The 16,227-nt window shown below is 44.9% G+C and overlaps 1 protein-coding gene across 1 annotated transcript; it reads left to right on the top strand.

Moving 5' to 3' along the window:
* The first annotated feature begins 691 nt into the window (after positions 1-691).
* Positions 692-5,256, top strand: CBLN4 (cerebellin 4 precursor). The gene is made up of 3 exons (XM_069034259.1): positions 692-958; positions 2,303-2,419; positions 4,923-5,256. Exons 1-3 carry the CDS (start codon positions 692-694, stop codon positions 5,118-5,120), a joined length of 582 nt encoding a protein of 193 aa, XP_068890360.1. The 3' UTR covers positions 5,121-5,256.
* The last annotated feature ends 10,971 nt before the right edge of the window (positions 5,257-16,227 follow it).

The following is a 16,227-nucleotide window of genomic DNA, read 5'->3' on the forward strand; positions in this document are numbered from 1 at the left end:
GAGCAGGGGCAGTTCCGAGGGGAGGCTCCCTGGGGATGAAACCTCGAGCCTGCCCCGCTAGGTGAGAACTGGGCAGGTTTGTTCTGACACAGCTGCCGCGGAGGGGGGGATTTGTGGCGGGGGAAGCTAGAGGGAGAGAAGTGCAGTGTGAGCACCCTGCCGCTGCTATCAGAGGCAGGATCTGGCAGCTCTGGGGGAAGGTGCCACCTCTCCGCTCCGCCACTCCGAGCATCCTGCATCTCCAGCTCGAATTGCCGGCAGCGGCGATCATGGCAGCGCCAGATGGGTTTATTTCTTCGCCACCTCTCGTTTCTCTCTCTCAGCAATAATTCACCTGAGGGCTTTTTTCCCCCCCGCCTCCCCTTCTCGCGCTCTTTTTTGATGTGCAGAGAGGGGAGAAAAGGGCGTTCTGGACAGCGCGTATTTCGCTCGGCAGCTTTTTGCGGCGCGTTTTAAAGAGCTCGCCAAAGGACCCGGGAGAGAGAGAGAGAGAGAAAGAAAGAGAAGAAGGGAAAAAAAAAAAAAAAAAAAAAAGAGCACGGCACAAAGTGGTGGCGGTGGGAGGAGAAGGCGAGGAGAGAAGAGCCGGCGGGCAGGAGCCGGCGGAGAGCAGAGCCGGAGGAGCGCGGTGCGTGCGCGGAGCCTCCCGCGGTGGCCGGAGCGGGGCGCGGAGCGGCCGCGGGTGCGGACCATGGGCTGGCGGCTGCTGCTGCTGGCCCTGGCGCTGGGCGGCCGCGCCGCCACCGCGCAGAACGACACCGAGCCCATCGTGCTGGAGGGCAAGTGCCTGGTGGTCTGCGACTCCAACCCGGCCCCCGACGCCAAGGGCTCGTCCTCCTCGCCGCTGGGCATCTCCGTGCGGGCGGCCAACTCCAAGGTGGCCTTCTCGGCCGTGCGGAGCACCAACCACGAGCCCTCCGAGATGAGCAACAAGACGCGCATCATCTACTTCGACCAGGTGAGCGCCGCGCCCGAGGGACCGCGGGGCCGCTGCACATCCCCCGCGCATCAACAGGTGCTCGCCCCTTCCCGGATCCCGGGTAAAACTTGGCAATCCACCCCGAGGCGGAGGGGCAGGGCAGGGGGAGCTGAGGCTGGGGGCTGCAGGGGTTCCCCATTTGCCCCCCGGCAGCGGGAGCGGCCCCTCCGCACCCGCGGCCCCGGGGAGAAGCGGGGACCGAGCCCGGGAGGTGCCGGGCTGGCAGCGCTCGGTGGCACCGGGGGGGTGGCACGGCCCCGAGGGGCTTGGGGACAGGGGGATCTCAGGTGCAGCCTGGGTAGAGTTTAGACGGTTTGTTCAGCTTTTGAGAGGGGAAGAAGAGAGAATTTTTAGGGGAAATCCTTTAACTTTCCCTGCACAGTCCGAGGTTCACGGTCCGGCTTTGCCGAGCTCAGCACCAATATTAACGTGCAGATACCAACACACGTTTTAGTCCCAGCTCCTGTCCTGGGGCGAGCCCAAAGTCATTGAGACTGATGGTTCTTCTCGTTCCTACACCCTTCTGTGGTGAGCAGTGAATTGTCGTGGCAGCTGGAGCCAGATATGCCCCACGGCTTGGTACTGGCACTGTAAATGACCCTAAAACTCCATGAACAGTCCTAGAGGCTTCCGAGGGCTGTGCCTGGCACAAAAGAGCCTGGAAATACCAATTAAAATAAAGCACAACGAAGTGGAATGAAAGCAAAATGCAGTCATTGCAGAGGATGTGTACCATACGGGTGATGCACTCATTTCATATGTTCCCCTCTGTCACTTGCCTCTGTTTAATTAAACCCAAATCATTATTAGTGCTTGTAAGAACAACTGAAACCAGTTTTTGCTGGGATGTGCCAGGTATTCCAGTAACTCAGCCTGGCTGTGAACTGGGAATGACTCCTGTCATTCAGGTAATCCTTCCTCACACTTGGTGCTTGGGGAAGGCAGTGTTGGCTTGGCCGTTGCTTTTTAGCCAAAAGCCGTGAGCCACTCCCAGGACTGGTGTTTGGATGTCATTTTGGGGGAATGATGAACAAAAATGCCTTTTTAAAAACGTGTATGGAAGAAAGGACTTGAAGGTATGGTATAGTATCAAAGTAAGAAATAATTCCCACTTTAGTTTATTTGTAGTAAAGTTGTCCTATAAATACAACTAAATGCCCATTTTATGAGTTATTCCAAAGTAAGTGACAGAAAATGAATAAACCAGCTTAGATGTAGATTAAAAATTTTCCGTGGGTGAATGGTTTCTAAAGTTGATAATCTGTATTTTCATTTAGCACTCACTACTGTACTAATCCCCATGCTATATTTTTCTGTTTGTAGATCCTAGTAAATGTGGGCAATTTTTTCACGTTGGAGTCTGTCTTTGTAGCACCAAGGAAAGGAATTTACAGTTTCAATTTTCACGTAATTAAAGTCTATCAGAGTCAAACAATTCAGGTATGTTGATTGAGTATGATTACAAAATCTTTATTCAAATTGTTTGTTTAGGATAGGATCTTGACTGAGCACAGGAGCATTTAACACGATTTTAAGGAAGAATAGTTTAGTTTACAGCAACCTGTGGTGTTGACTTCCTAGAAGCAGAGTCAATCATTTAAACAGAGCAGCTGAAATAAGGCAGAATCCTCACCTCAGATAAATCACCACAGCTTCACTTCTGTGCCATGAATATCTGGGTGACATAAAGCATTCAAGAGAGGGAATGTTCCAAGAGTAAAAGAGAGCTCTGAATTTCACTTAAATGCTGTTGAAAAGTTGTGTTTTGCTGCAGGTTAATCTCACTGTGTGGAACACAGGAGTTCTGGGTACCAGATTTGAGTATTTTTGGAACAATTTGTGCCCTGGCTCCTGGTGCCAGGTCCCTGGTTATGCCCTCAGTGTGCTGAGGACCAAGGTTGGTTATATCCCTACAGCAATGTCTTCTAGGGAGCCTTTACAGCAATTTAAACTTCTTTTTTCACCATATAATGTACAAAAGATGTGTCATATATTAGAAAAAAGGGGTAATTTTGCACTTTCTTCTGTTGCTTAATAGCAACCAAGCTGCCTCATTAAATACAAGAGGGAAAAGCCTCTAAGTTCCTGAACATCCCCTTGCTGAGCCAGCAGCAAATTCCTTGAAGTAATTCCTTAATCTTCCTGCCAGGTCAGGCAGTTGCTGTGACACCTCCTGGCTTCCTGGGGCTGGAGTAACATCTGTGGCTTCCCTCGTTTCCACCCACGAGACCTCCAGGTTCATTGAAGTGTCTGATGCTTTTCCCTGCTCTCTCCTGCTCCTGGGTGTGTTTTTAAGGCTGCCAGGCTGAGCTGAGATGGATATCTGCAGGAGGAGTGATCAGACATTTCTCTGTGGCTGCTCTGCCTCTGCATTGCTGGCTCTGCATTTCCTGGGAAAAGTGTGAATGGTGGAGATGGGGAGAGCTGGTGGAAGCCACGATCCCACCTCTGGTGAAATTCCCCTTCAGTTTTCTGTGTAAAATCCTAATTCCAATCAGGTCAATGACAAAGCCTTAAATGAAACATTGGCCTCACGAAAATCTCTATAATGAGCTTATAGGCTGTTTAATGTGCTCAAAATGTGTTCTTTTCACTCTCTTGAATGCTGAAAGTTGAATAACTCTGTCAGCCACTTCAGTGGATTTCAAATGCACATTATCAAGAAAGATGCCAAGCTTTGGGTTCTGGAAGTCCAGCTCGGACTTTGGTGTTTCACAAAGCAGGAGCTCAAACCTGGGAGTTTGGGGCTCATGGCAGGGAATGTTCCAACCTGTGCATGGCCTGAAATCTTGCATGAGTAAGAGATTCTGAAGGGATGGATGGGTTTGCTTGGCTCTGTTTTGGAACAGTCAGTGTGAGACCAAGCTGTGCAAACCTGTGATGTGTCCTCTGGTTAAATTCCTGTAAGATGTTGTGAGGAGAACCTGGTGGTATAGAAAGAGTGAGATAAACCCAAGCCAAGCAATGAGTAAAGCCCTGATGCCCTTTTTCTGCGTGGCAAATGGGGAGGAGAACTGGAAACCATTGGAGTGGATCAAACTGGTTTGAGTCTCAGCCACATCCAGACTGAAGCCCCACTAAATCACCTGCAGGCTTCCTGCACAAGTGATGTTCCTCTGCCCCCACAACATCTGTCAGTGCCATTAAATATCATTAAACTGCAATGGGTTCCCTGGAGACTCCTGATTAAGTGAATTTCCCAGACAGGTGAATCCCAAATAAATACCAGACCCTGCTGCCCTGACTTCTGCTGAGCACTAATTTATTCTGTGGTGACTCCCATTAAAATTAATGGGAGCATATGCAAGGCCAGCAGAGTGGATGTGGGTAAGCATCCCATAATTCACCCCCTGTGACTGCATTAGAGTTGCTTGGAATGGAAAAATAGACCAAAGCTGATCATTTGCCATGGGGGAAATGAAAAATGCCTGGAACTTCTCATTCCCCCAGGCCCTGCCCATCTTTATTAGAGATGCTGCTTTCAGAGCACAGGCTGTGCTGGCTTGCAGAAGTGTTTTACAGAAAAAATGGAGTGAGTTTATAAAGCTAAAAGTCAGTTCTAAACTTTAAAACCAGGCTGCCATCTGTATTGAGAGGGACACACATTTTGTTCCCAGTGCAGTGTAAGCTCCCAGCCCATTGTGGTGCCTCTGACACCTCGTGTCACATCTCTTGGTGACCAAATTTATTGAAATTATCTTCTTTTTTTGCTCCTGTGTGACTAAATAATCCCTGAGATAGGCAAAGTGATACAAACTGAGGTGATGCCTCACTCAGCTGCAGGTCCAGCTCACATCCATTTGCTTTTGCCAAATAAATGTCATTACTGGTTTAAAACAACCCAAAAAGCACTGAGGATCGGGCCCTTGCACTGTGGTTAGTATTCAGGGGTGGTTCTTGATGTTTTGCTGTTAATTAGAGCTTTTCAGGGCTTCCCTTGCAGGTGAATTTGATGCTGAATGGGAAGCCAGTGATTTCTGCTTTCGCTGGGGACAAGGACGTCACCCGTGAAGCTGCCACTAACGGGGTCCTGCTCTACCTGGACAAGGAGGACAAGGTTTACCTGAAACTGGAGAAAGGGAACCTGGTCGGTGGATGGCAGTATTCCACATTCTCTGGCTTCCTGGTCTTTCCCCTGTAAAGTCAATTCTCCTGTGACATCCATCCCGGTGTGGACTCATCCTTGCCTCTGTTTACATGAAGATCATTTTGTCATCATGGCAGTGGTGGTTCTTTATCGCTTTCTCATGGGTGATTTTGGATTCTCTCTATGGATTTTGGCCCCATCTGAACTACTCAGAAGTCTCACAGAATTCTGTGTGTTCAAATACAATATCTTTGGACTGCGACTAGAGCAGACAATAAATATCAATGCTTAAGGTTACAGTCTAAAGCTGCCTGCAAGTTTTATTCCAATTTCATTTTCTGGACTTACTTCGTGGAAGAAGTGGATTTTCTCTAACTGTGAAAAGACTGGCACCAAGTCTTTCATGTAGGAGAGTTTGAGTTCAGACTCCAGTCAAGAGTTAGTGTGTTGCTGCCAAAGAACTGTGTATTGATAAATTGGTCACACGTGTTTCTGTCCCTGGGACTGGACTGCCACGATCTGTTCCATTGTCTTAGGAAGGTAATTCTTACTGCTAAGTGGTCGGCTTGAGTTCTCCTCTGCGTGGTGTGTGTTGGATGGTTCACCCAAAAGCTCAGTCACAATCAAGTCCAGCCTCCATAAGCCTGAGGGGTTATGGATGTATTTTGGTTGGATACGGAAGGGGTTCCTCTTTTCCACGTGCTGATTCCTGACAGGAAAAGCAGATTATAACCATTCAGACAAAACTCCCCAGGGTTAAAGGTGATCATTCAGGCACAGCTTTACAAAACCAGCTTTGCCCTGCAGGACACCTCACACTTGTTCTTCAATTTTAATTAACATGATTGTTAATTACTGCTTTATTCAGCTCCTGAGGGATTCCTTCCTTAGACACAACCACTTTGTCAGCTGGAGATGAGATCCCCTTGTTTGTATTTCTGTGTATTTTCCAACCCTTCTGTTTTGTTAAAGGTCTTTTCTGGTTTTGCCTTAACTCCACAGCTGTATAAAATTTTAGGTCATTTGTTCAACAAATATGAAATCCAAATAAGTGGTACCTAACTTGGTACAAAAGCTTCCCAGCTTTTTGTACAGGTCATGTGAATTCATAAACTTATTTATTATCTCATTGTTACATAATAAAGATTAATATATGTTAGCTGAATTTTTGACCTTTGGATTTTGGAAGTCGCTTCATACTATTTTTTTATTGGATATAATTGTTATATGCAAAATGGAAACTGCCCTGGGAGGCAGGAGAACTGCCACGAGTTAGTGTGGCAGAATCCTGGAGGTAATCAGAGGGATAGAGAAATAACCTATGCATTTTATTTAAAAGTAAAATTTAGGCAGAAATCCTGGCCTCACTGAAGTTGGTGTTCAGAATCACGTTGATTCCAAAGGATTTTGGATGAAACCTGTGCTTTAGGTTCTGCCATCAGCACCAAACTCCAGTGCCACCGGATTGAATATTAAATAAAATGATTTTCTCATGAGCTGCTAATGAAAGCTTCATCCCTTGTGCCCCAAATACTCTGAATGGATGGATCCTTGTGCCTTGTGTATCAGGAAGGATGTGGTTCTATATTAAAAATTTCTGTGCACTTGAAAATGTTGGTGGGTGGAAGCATCTGCAGCAACCTGGGAGCTTCCCTAAAAGCCAGTTTGGGCTGGGATTTGCTGCTTTTGGGACCTGGTTCCAGCTCCTTCCCTTGCTGGCCAAGTGCAGTGTGTCCTGTTGATATTTCACTGATCTAAAATCGAATTCATGGCTGGTTGGTGCTCCTTGTAAAAACATCAGGGAATCAGTGGCACACCACTGTGCCCAAATTCCTGATTGTCCAGCACCTACCACCCAGGATTTTTTGGGCAGTTTCAGGAGGATTGGTGGGTACTTTGCACTCCTGTGAGATAAATCAGATGAGAAGGTGATTTCTTGGACCCAATTTTGTTTTTCTGTACTGACCACTGCAGTTGGGGAAGAAGTGGAAGGACCTGGCAAGAAGGTGAAAGATTCACATTGCTGAAAAATATTAAAAAGTTGTGATGAGCAATCAAAAATGTGTCCCTGCTGTACCCCTAAAATGTGTGTATATAAATATATGTATATCTAAACCCCCTGGAATTGCAGATCATAGTTTGCATGATGTTATAAAGAGGTTACTTGTCCTAAGAGTTTATTTCAGAGGGGAGCATCGATATTTTGTATAGAATTGGTAAAATCTGCAATCTCACCTTGCCCATGGATATGTCTGTAATGTAAAAGAAGTGTTGCTACTGAGACAGAAGAAAAACGGCATTAAAGGTGTCAGTATAATTTCAGAATGATAAATGTATCTAACTTCTTTAATCTGTAAACACGTGATCTTTAATGGCTGCCTTTAGTATCCAGCAAAAATCCTCAACCATCTCATTATTGCCTCGATTGCCCCTCAGCAAAACATTTCTGATTTCTTCAGAGTCATTAATGCTTATTTCAACTTGAGCTGGAGAGACTGAGAAGGAAGTTGTTCAGTGGATACTCCTTGATGGAAAGTGCTTCTAAAATCTGTTGAAAAGCCAGCACAAATAATTACCAACTAATTATTTTACTGGTCAAAGCAAAGGTTTAATTGGAGTTGCGGTCATCACACAGGGCTGGGCACTCAGAGGTGGCCTCTAGGGACAGGCAGGTCCCATTTAAACATTTAATTAAGAGCAAACTGTGAGGTTTAGACACAATTTGAACTACCAGATCTTGCCCTCATTTTTGTGTTGTCCCACCACTGCTGTGCCAGCAGGAGCTGCTCCCAGAAGAGAGAGGATGAGCCAGGCTGGATGGAGCCAGGGCTGGAAAATGAAATTCCTTTTCCTTCTGCCTTCCCATGTCCTGCATTTTCCTGTTGGGAAGCAACAGCTCAGGAGACGCTTCACTTTTTAAAGGGTATTTAAGATTAGAGGGTTGTCTGTTTTCAAAGAACTTAAACCCTGTGTTGAGCTGCACTGTAAAGGTTAGAGCCGACTTTCTGATCCTCTTCAGTTCCAGCAGACTCATTGATTTTGGGGAGGGCAGGATTCCTCCCCCTGCTGCACAGTGGGAGGATCTATACTCACATCCTTTACCCACTTTGCAGGGACCTTTGTAGCTGACAAAGTTGATTGTGCAAGAAAACCTTTTAGCCACGTGTGGTAAGGACAAAAGAAAGAAGTTCCTTTCAGAGAAGAAGAGATTTATTGTTATTATCAGTGATGTCTTTATGAATGAGATCAGTATTTTTACTTTTTATCTGGTTTATTTATATTTTATCCATATTTTATCATGGAAAACCCCTCTCTAATTTCCTTTATTTCACTCCCCAGTGATGTAAATGTTGTTGATAGAGCCAGGTCTCCCTGCTCACCTCTGTTCATCCAGTGGAGAAATCTGCTCTGTTTGTTGAATCCTCTGTGCTGTGAAGAATTTGGGCTGCACAAGCCAAACAACTGCAGAGCCCAAAAAGATCCTGTTCAAAAGAACCTGGTGGCAAAACTATTTTTGGAAAAGGCACTGAGGTAGCTGTGAAATTTTCACAAGCTCTTTTGTCTCTACATAAAAAGGAAAAACCAGCTTTGAAGCAGAGAAAAGGAAAAGATATTTTTTTAAACAACGTTTTCTATGTGGTTTCTGTTATGTCATTCTCTAGCAGTATCTGAACACTTCATGAGTGTTAATTCGATCACTTTGGCCTTTTTGTAGCTGAGTAGCCTACTGAGAATACGGAGACAGGGTTTGGGAAATGATTCCCAGGTGCCAACGCATCCAATCCTGGTGCTCGGCCCTGTTCAGTTTGTTGGACCAATCCTTTTTCTGATACTGGACATTTTTTAATACACAGGATGGTTTAGGAGTAAATGGAATTCTGCTCTATTTCCCTTTCCATGTTCCATCTAAATAACATTCCTGGAAAGGGGAATGCAGTGAAACAGTTTGAAATGCCTGAAGAATTTCACAATTAGCTGCCAACTCATTTTTTAAGCCCCACGTCTGCACACAGAGTATTTTTCCAAGCAGGTTTAAAATAGAGAAATTAATGCAAGGAGCTCTATGTCAGGAGCACACCAAGGAGCTGAGCCATTAACATGAAGTATGGGCTGAAGAAAACAGAAAAATGTTCTCCTCCTTTATGTTCTCCTCCTTTTCTAGGGGGTTCTTAGTTGGCAGCATCTTTTACCTCGGCAATTCGTGACTGTTGCCCTTCATATTGTAAGAGCTCTTTAAAATATTCCAACTCTTTGTCTTCTAAAGATAACATCAGCCAGATAACTCAATGGAAATAAACAAAGGTGCCCAGGGACAGAATTTGTTGGCTGGCACATGCCACAACACCATTTTTTTCTGTACTGTTGCTGTCCAGACAGAAAAGGCTCCTTTGAGAAAAGAAAATTGTCTTGGACACTCAGCTGAAGTTATTTATTTGTTGCTGGTTGGGAATGGGGAGGGCAATAAAGCCCTTTTCTGCCCTAAGGGGAATTGATACAAAGAATAATGATAAAATCAGGCACTCTTATGGAACTGATGATGGGAATATTGGGGAAGTGGCTGGAATAGTCTGTTTGGTGCAAGCTGTGAGCTGAGGCGTTCCATGGAAGTTGTGATCACTATTTTAATCCTCACAGTTTGGGGGGAGGGAAAAGTTGCATCATTTTTAACAGGTTCTTTTCCTTCCCCCCTTTCCCCCTCATTTTCCTTCTGCCTCCTGCTTCTTCTTTGCTGCAAGGGAACAAAGTGATCCAAAATGATCTAAAAAAGACTCATTTCTGGAGAGGGATGTCAGATTTGGGGTTTTTTGTTGGGTTTTATTTGGCTGGTATCTGATGTGGGGGAAATACCCAAGTGGGGGGTGGGAAGGAAAAAATAACAAACAATTTAACCTAAATACATTCTTGTCCTATTATTCACCTCACTGAATTTCCTCAGTATGTTCTGTTTATTCATTTTCTGCAGTGCATGGTTCTGACCCATCCTGTTCCAGCCACCACGTGGTAACTGGTGGCTTTTGGTCCTGCTGGAGGACAAGAGATGTCCCAGGGCAGTGCAGAGCACTGGAGATGGGCAAACAAAGCAGCTCCATCCCTGGATTCCTGAGTGTGCCTGGGTTTGCTCCCACCCAGCAGCTCCCTCACCCCACTGTGGTGCCAAGGGCTGATGTGGGCACAGAGGTTGGCACGGGGCAGAACAGGCTGGGAGTGTGGAGCTTTGGGAGTTGCTGCTGGCACGAGGAAAATGCTGCATTCTGATCTCTTTGGGAGGAGGTTCAGAGGTGCTGGATAATCCTAATGCTGGGAGGAGGGAGATCCCCAGGCCACCAGGGCAGTGACAAAAAAGCCCCGTGCAGGGGACAAGATCTGCCCGCAGAGGGAGGGTCTGAATCACCCCAAGGGTTTGGTGGCTGTGTGGAATCTGAGAATGGCACTCAGACATCTGGTAGCTGTCCTGGAATCCTGCTCAATGCCAAAATCAATGTTTGGGGCTCTATTTTATCCCTTGCTTTGTAAAAGGAAGTCTATTTCCAGTGAACAAATGGGTTTCTCCAACAGAGGCTGCCTTTAGAATTAACACCACCTGAAAATAAAAGTAAGAAAAAGTCCTAAGGATCCAGCAAGGCTCAATTTCCCTTGAGCTGAAGCCGTGCCATTAAGCAGCAAAATGAATGAAAATAAAGATTTGTCAGTGCTCTACTACAGAACTAAATACAAAGCAGCAGGGTTGAGAGATGCATTTCAGAGAGGAGGGTCAATGCCAGAGGGGCATTCTCCTCCTCCAGAGCCTCCCAAGCACCTGAGCAGCCTTCACAAGGTTCCCAACTTTGATTTTACTCAAAACCATTCCTGACCAGGAAATGCCACTGGGATCCAATTACTGTTTGCAAAATGCAGATGAATTAGAAAAAAAAGAATTTTTATTTTGCAAATAAAAAGGAGAGAGTTGTTTTGCATCCAAAAGCCTCTGTATTTAATTTGAAACTCACTTTTTATTTGAAAATTCACATTGGTTCAAAGAGAAAAGGGAAAGAATTGATGCTGAAATAGAAGATTTGAACTTTTCAAATAAATGATTGCTGATAAAACAATTAGACTGCTCCAAAGTTTTTTGTGGGTTTTTTTGTCACCAGATTTTAATTAAGGGAAAAATGGTCCAATTTTGGAAGTTCATTTGGATGTTTTTGGTCATTGTATTTCCAAATGTCTCTCTTTTATTTTTATTTATTTTTAACATAGAACAAATGTTTCCACACAATATTTACTTTCATCCTATTCATTGATTTTCTAAAGCATACAAAACTGGCTGTTGAACAGCCTGCAGTAAGATTTTATAAGCTTGCTTTTTTTAATTTCAGAAGGTATCTTTAATGTCATGGTGAGTGCAGCTTTCCCTTGAGGGGGGATCAAACAGTATGGATTTATTTTGCTGAGAAAATCCAGATCATGTTAAGCTCACCTGGTTTAATGATTTCGCCAGAGGCTCATCCCAGTGGTCAAGCTCAGTGAAATTTCCAGGAGGATTTTGGACTTTTTAGGGCCAGGGTGTGGAAGAAAAGGTCCAGGTTTCACATCAAAGGTGATTTTCTTTGTGCCCAAAACTCGACTGCACCTTCACCCTCAGCCACTGCTTCATGATATGATGGTGGTGGCCAGTTAATTTTATTTGTTAATTAAAGATTTCTATCAATTGTAATTCTGGTGGTCTTGTGAGACCCTCAGAAGTGGCCAAGAAGTGTCACCAGTCCCTCCAAAACTGGGGAAGAGGTCACGGGTCCTTTCACCCTTCCCTTTCCTCTCTGAGGGCTTTTAGACAACCACAATATTTAATACAAACATTGAAATATTGATAAACATGGCTTAGTCCAGCAGCTATTGGTACAAATGAACCAGCTCAGCTCAGTTACCCAACACTGTCAAATTTGGGTAACATTTTGACAATTTTTAAAATTTTTATTAATAAATCTCCCTGGGGACTGAAGAAAGACCCTGAAGAAACCTTTGACACCAGGAAAATGGAAAAGATTCCAGAGCAGCTGCAGGAATCAGAGTCCAGGTGGAACTGCTCAGTGCAGCCCAGATTTGCAGCCAGAACAGCAGCAGATAACCCGAGGTGCAGACCTCTTTAAGAGATCACCTCGTTCCTCTTTTCTTCAGGAGAAATAAACTCTGGCTCATTTCTAGAAAGCAAAATAATGAAAATATTTGAAGAATGAAGACCTTAAGCACAGGAATGCTAAGGAACATCAGGGCAGTGAGAGAGGAATGAGTTCTCCAGCGGCATCGAGTGTTTTACTTTTTGTGGGGTGCTTAAATGCATTTCTACAAAAATAATAAAGGCTTCTGGAGGAGATAACTCCAAGACCATCTATCTTTGTTGCCTCGAATTCAATAAGTGAGATAGTCTGGACCTAGTCTGCTGCAAACACTGATTCAGTGGGCAGGATTCAGCTGTCAGCTCCTTTTTGTGCAGGAATTACTCCCCTGAACGAGTGGGGAAGACACTTTTCTTCAGGTCTCTGAGAGACAGCTGAGGGTTTACAGCTCTGATCATATAACAATGTCAGGAACAGGGATTGTGGTGAGTTTAAAAGTCTGACTTGCAGCCCAAATCCCCGGGTTTTTGGAAGCTGTATTGAATATTTCACACACATTGCTGGAAAAGGCTTTTTTTGTGCTTGTAGGTGTCAGTCCTGGCTGAGACATGGGGGTGGCTTAAATGAGGTTTGCAGTAATGACAGCACCTCAAGATAACAACTGTGAGCACTTCTAAACTCTGATGATTTGTCAGGGGCTCACCCTGAGATGAGAAATTTCACCGAGCAGCAGATCTGAGGGTTTGCAGTGAAAGGCTGCTCAGCAGAGCTGGAAATGCAGCGAGTACATTTTGTGGAGAAAAAAGGTGACGGCTCACAATATTTATTTCTTTTTAGATGCAGGAAAAAAGAGCAAAGCCTGATGTGCAACAGCATCTGCACAACTTGGAAAAATAGCACTCAAAAAATCACAGCAGGAACGCATTGTTTAAGCAGTAAATAAATCAATAACTGTGTGAGCACTGCAGGTTGGGCAACTTCAGGGGCGAGCCAGGGATGCCTTTAAGCCAAGTTTTTTCCTCTGTAGTAAATCTGAGTTTAAGGTGCTCAAAAGGGCATTGTTGGATTTTTTTTCTGGAAAGCTCAGCTATGGAATTTGGTTTTCATGATGCCCCATAGGGTCCCCACAAAGGAACAAGTCAGCATCATTTTCTAGCTGCAGCTGATAACATTTATTGCTAATTCTTTAAAAGAAAACAAGTCTGCAACCTGCATTGCACCCACAGGAATAATCTTTCTTTTCCTCAGTTTGGTAATTCAATTGTGACTTGTAAACTTGTGCAGCTGTAGCAAAAAATGTCTACAGTCAACTCTAATCTATCTTGAGGAGAGTAAAAAGTGCTTACCAGCACTGGTGTAGTAAATCCTGGCTGCTTTATTAAATAAATGTAAAATTTCACTCAGAAGCCTTAAGGAAGAAGAGTTTTAAAATATCTGAACAATTTAGCACATTCTGAAGCTGAATGAAGATTGACTGAATTTTGGAGTGAGATTTAAACTGATGACAGACCAATTCCTACTTAAATGCACTTGAGAAACGTGGGCATTATTGATGTCTTCTGAACAGTGAGAGACAAACCAGGCTGCTGGAGAAATTCCTGAGCGTCACAATCCTTCTGCTGCTGGAAAAATAAGACTCTGAAAAGATCCCAGAGCTTTTTATAAGTGTAAGTCAGACCTTGAGGAGTCTTTACATAATCAGCACACACATAAGCAGGACAGGATCCAGCAGACAGTGGAGCACACGTCCAGTGCTAAAATCTGAAGGGATTTCATGGATTTGGGCTCATTCCCTTCCATGTCTGAAGCTGTGCATCTGCTTAATTCTTTGTTGCAGCAACAGAAGAGGTTTTCCAGGGGTAGGTGATGATTTTAGAAGTAATTTGATGTGCAGGCAGCCAAGCAAATTCCTCTTGCTGGGCTAAACCAGGGGCGTTGCTCACTGATGAAATCTCCTCCCTCTTCCAGGAGTCTCTGAACTGGAACAGTGGGGGTGGCTTTGGGCTCCAGACCTTCCCAGACAAAACCAGGGTGAGTTATTTTCATATTCATTAACAAAAAATAGAAATTTGCTGTCTTTTAGCCAAGGAAGGGCTGTGACAAGGTGATAAATATCAAACCCACCCTCCTTTAGCCCAGCTGGGGTTGGGGGAGCAGATGTTGCTTTAGCCCCGCACAAATCTCAGCCCAATCACCAGGACGGAACTTGGGGCACTTCCCTGCCCTTTGGCTGCACTCAGGATGACACCAGCCCTGCCAGGATTATCCCACAGGGCAGAATTCCCTTCTCCTGAGCTCCAGAGGAGCTGATCCCCAGCAGACTCTCTCCTTCAGTCAGCGTTGGTGAGCCCACCCTTGTTTTGGGGGATTCCTCATTTTGGGGGACTCCTCGTTGTCCACCCGGGAGGAAGATGGGTCCCAAAACTTGAATCTTTGCTTTGTCTCAAGGCCTGTTTTAGTCTTCAAGAAAACTACAGTGAGGCTTTGTTTCCAAAGCACCCAGTCTCTTGGATGTGCCACACCTGAGGACTGTTCCTGGCATGCTCCTAAATCCCTTTGTGTGCTCTGTGTCCAGGGGGTTTAAGAACAGGGTTTGATCCTGGGGAATGTTCCTGCAGCACCAGGATCCTGCCATTGGCCTGTGGGATCTGAGCCATTTTATAGCTTTTGGAAATCTGAACTTGTTTATCATCTCTAACAATTCCTGTATTTTTATCTCCTCAAATAACCCAGTGCAGCAGTACCAGCATGGAGTGGGTTACAAAATACACATTATCCTTCAATGGATTAAATATGCTTTCTCAAAATTCCTACTGGCCTTAGGAACATGCCAATTCCCCTCGGCTTTCTCTCTGATGTCTACACAGAGTGAGGAGAGCGGATGCCATTCACCTCTGAAAAGGTTGGGAACTGGGTTAGTTGTATATTTATGCAGAAAATGGTTTCTAGATGCTCATTCTTTACCAGCAGATAAGGAGGCCCCATTTAGGCTTAGAAATATTGGTGTGGGTGAAGTTGTAATGCTGCAGGAAATCACTGCACTGCTGGGGACTGTTCAAGATTACTTACAGCAAGATTAATTCAGGTGGCAATGAGCTCCCAGGTGCCTGGCCTTGAACACAGCACCGGCATTAAAATGCAGTTAAAACAGAAATATAGAGACAATTATGAATGGCTCTCAGTAGTGGCTGTAGGGCTGCTTTTAATTCACCCTGAATTTTCAGTGGGAGGAGGCTGGAGATCCTTGTTAGCTGCAGAAGTTAAAATCGGAACTGAGGACCTCAAATGGAACAGGATTACATCATCTTCATTTAGGCCAGATTCTAAATTCAAACCTCACATCTGTAGGGGATCTCATGAAAAATTCCCACCCTTAAAACACTGAGGTGCTCAAAGGCAATGCAAAATATAATACACCAAAAATACATATTTTTTTCTCCTTGAAGCTGGAGAATTATGGAATTGGTCACAGAGAAAGCGAGCACCAGACAGCACAGGGGGGTTTCTTCCCAGCTCTCTTCCCAGCCGGTATTTTACACAAATATTGCAGAGTTCCCCAGTTTAGCTCAGTTTCCCCAAGCTCTGTGCTCATTACTGCATTTCTGTAGGATAAAGAAGTGCCTGAGAGCCACAGAAATACATTCATGCACTAAGCGAGGGTCAGGGCTCAGAGTGCTGCAAACTTGGGTCTGCTCCAGCCCAAAGCAGCCCAGAGCTGCAGGACTCGAGGAGAGCTGGAAAAGGTTCAAGCCAGGAGCAGAGGGACACACTCACATCCACCTTGGGCAGTTAGTTTGCCAGCGTTGGGGGATTTCTGGCTGCAAAAGGAGCAGGACTGACTGAGAGCCTGGGATTGAAAATATAGCAAGTTAAAGTGAGTCTATGAGGTGACAAAAACATCTGCTACTGGTATTTTTTTGTTGAATATGAGCTCAAGCACAAAAAAGTAAAGATATTTCTGCTTTATTGCATTGGTCTGGCCAGAGTTGATGCACTCAACCGGTGATCTATGGGTCCAACAAATCCTTGAAATGAGAAGTTCTTACCTGATATAGGACACTTCCTCC

This window comes from Aphelocoma coerulescens, chromosome 20 (assembly GCF_041296385.1).
Source record: "Aphelocoma coerulescens isolate FSJ_1873_10779 chromosome 20, UR_Acoe_1.0, whole genome shotgun sequence".
Classification (NCBI taxonomy): Eukaryota; Metazoa; Chordata; class Aves; order Passeriformes; family Corvidae; genus Aphelocoma; species Aphelocoma coerulescens.

Excerpts from the sequence above, each read along its gene's own strand:
- CBLN4 (XM_069034259.1), top strand. The coding sequence starts at position 692 with ATGGGCTGGCGGCTGCTGCTGCTGGCCCTGGCGCTGGGCGGCCGCGCC. Across the intron at positions 959-2,302 it reads GCATCATCTACTTCGACCAG|ATCCTAGTAAATGTGGGCAA; the intron begins GTGAGCGCCGCG and ends TTCTGTTTGTAG. Across the intron at positions 2,420-4,922 it reads ATCAGAGTCAAACAATTCAG|GTGAATTTGATGCTGAATGG; the intron begins GTATGTTGATTG and ends CTTCCCTTGCAG.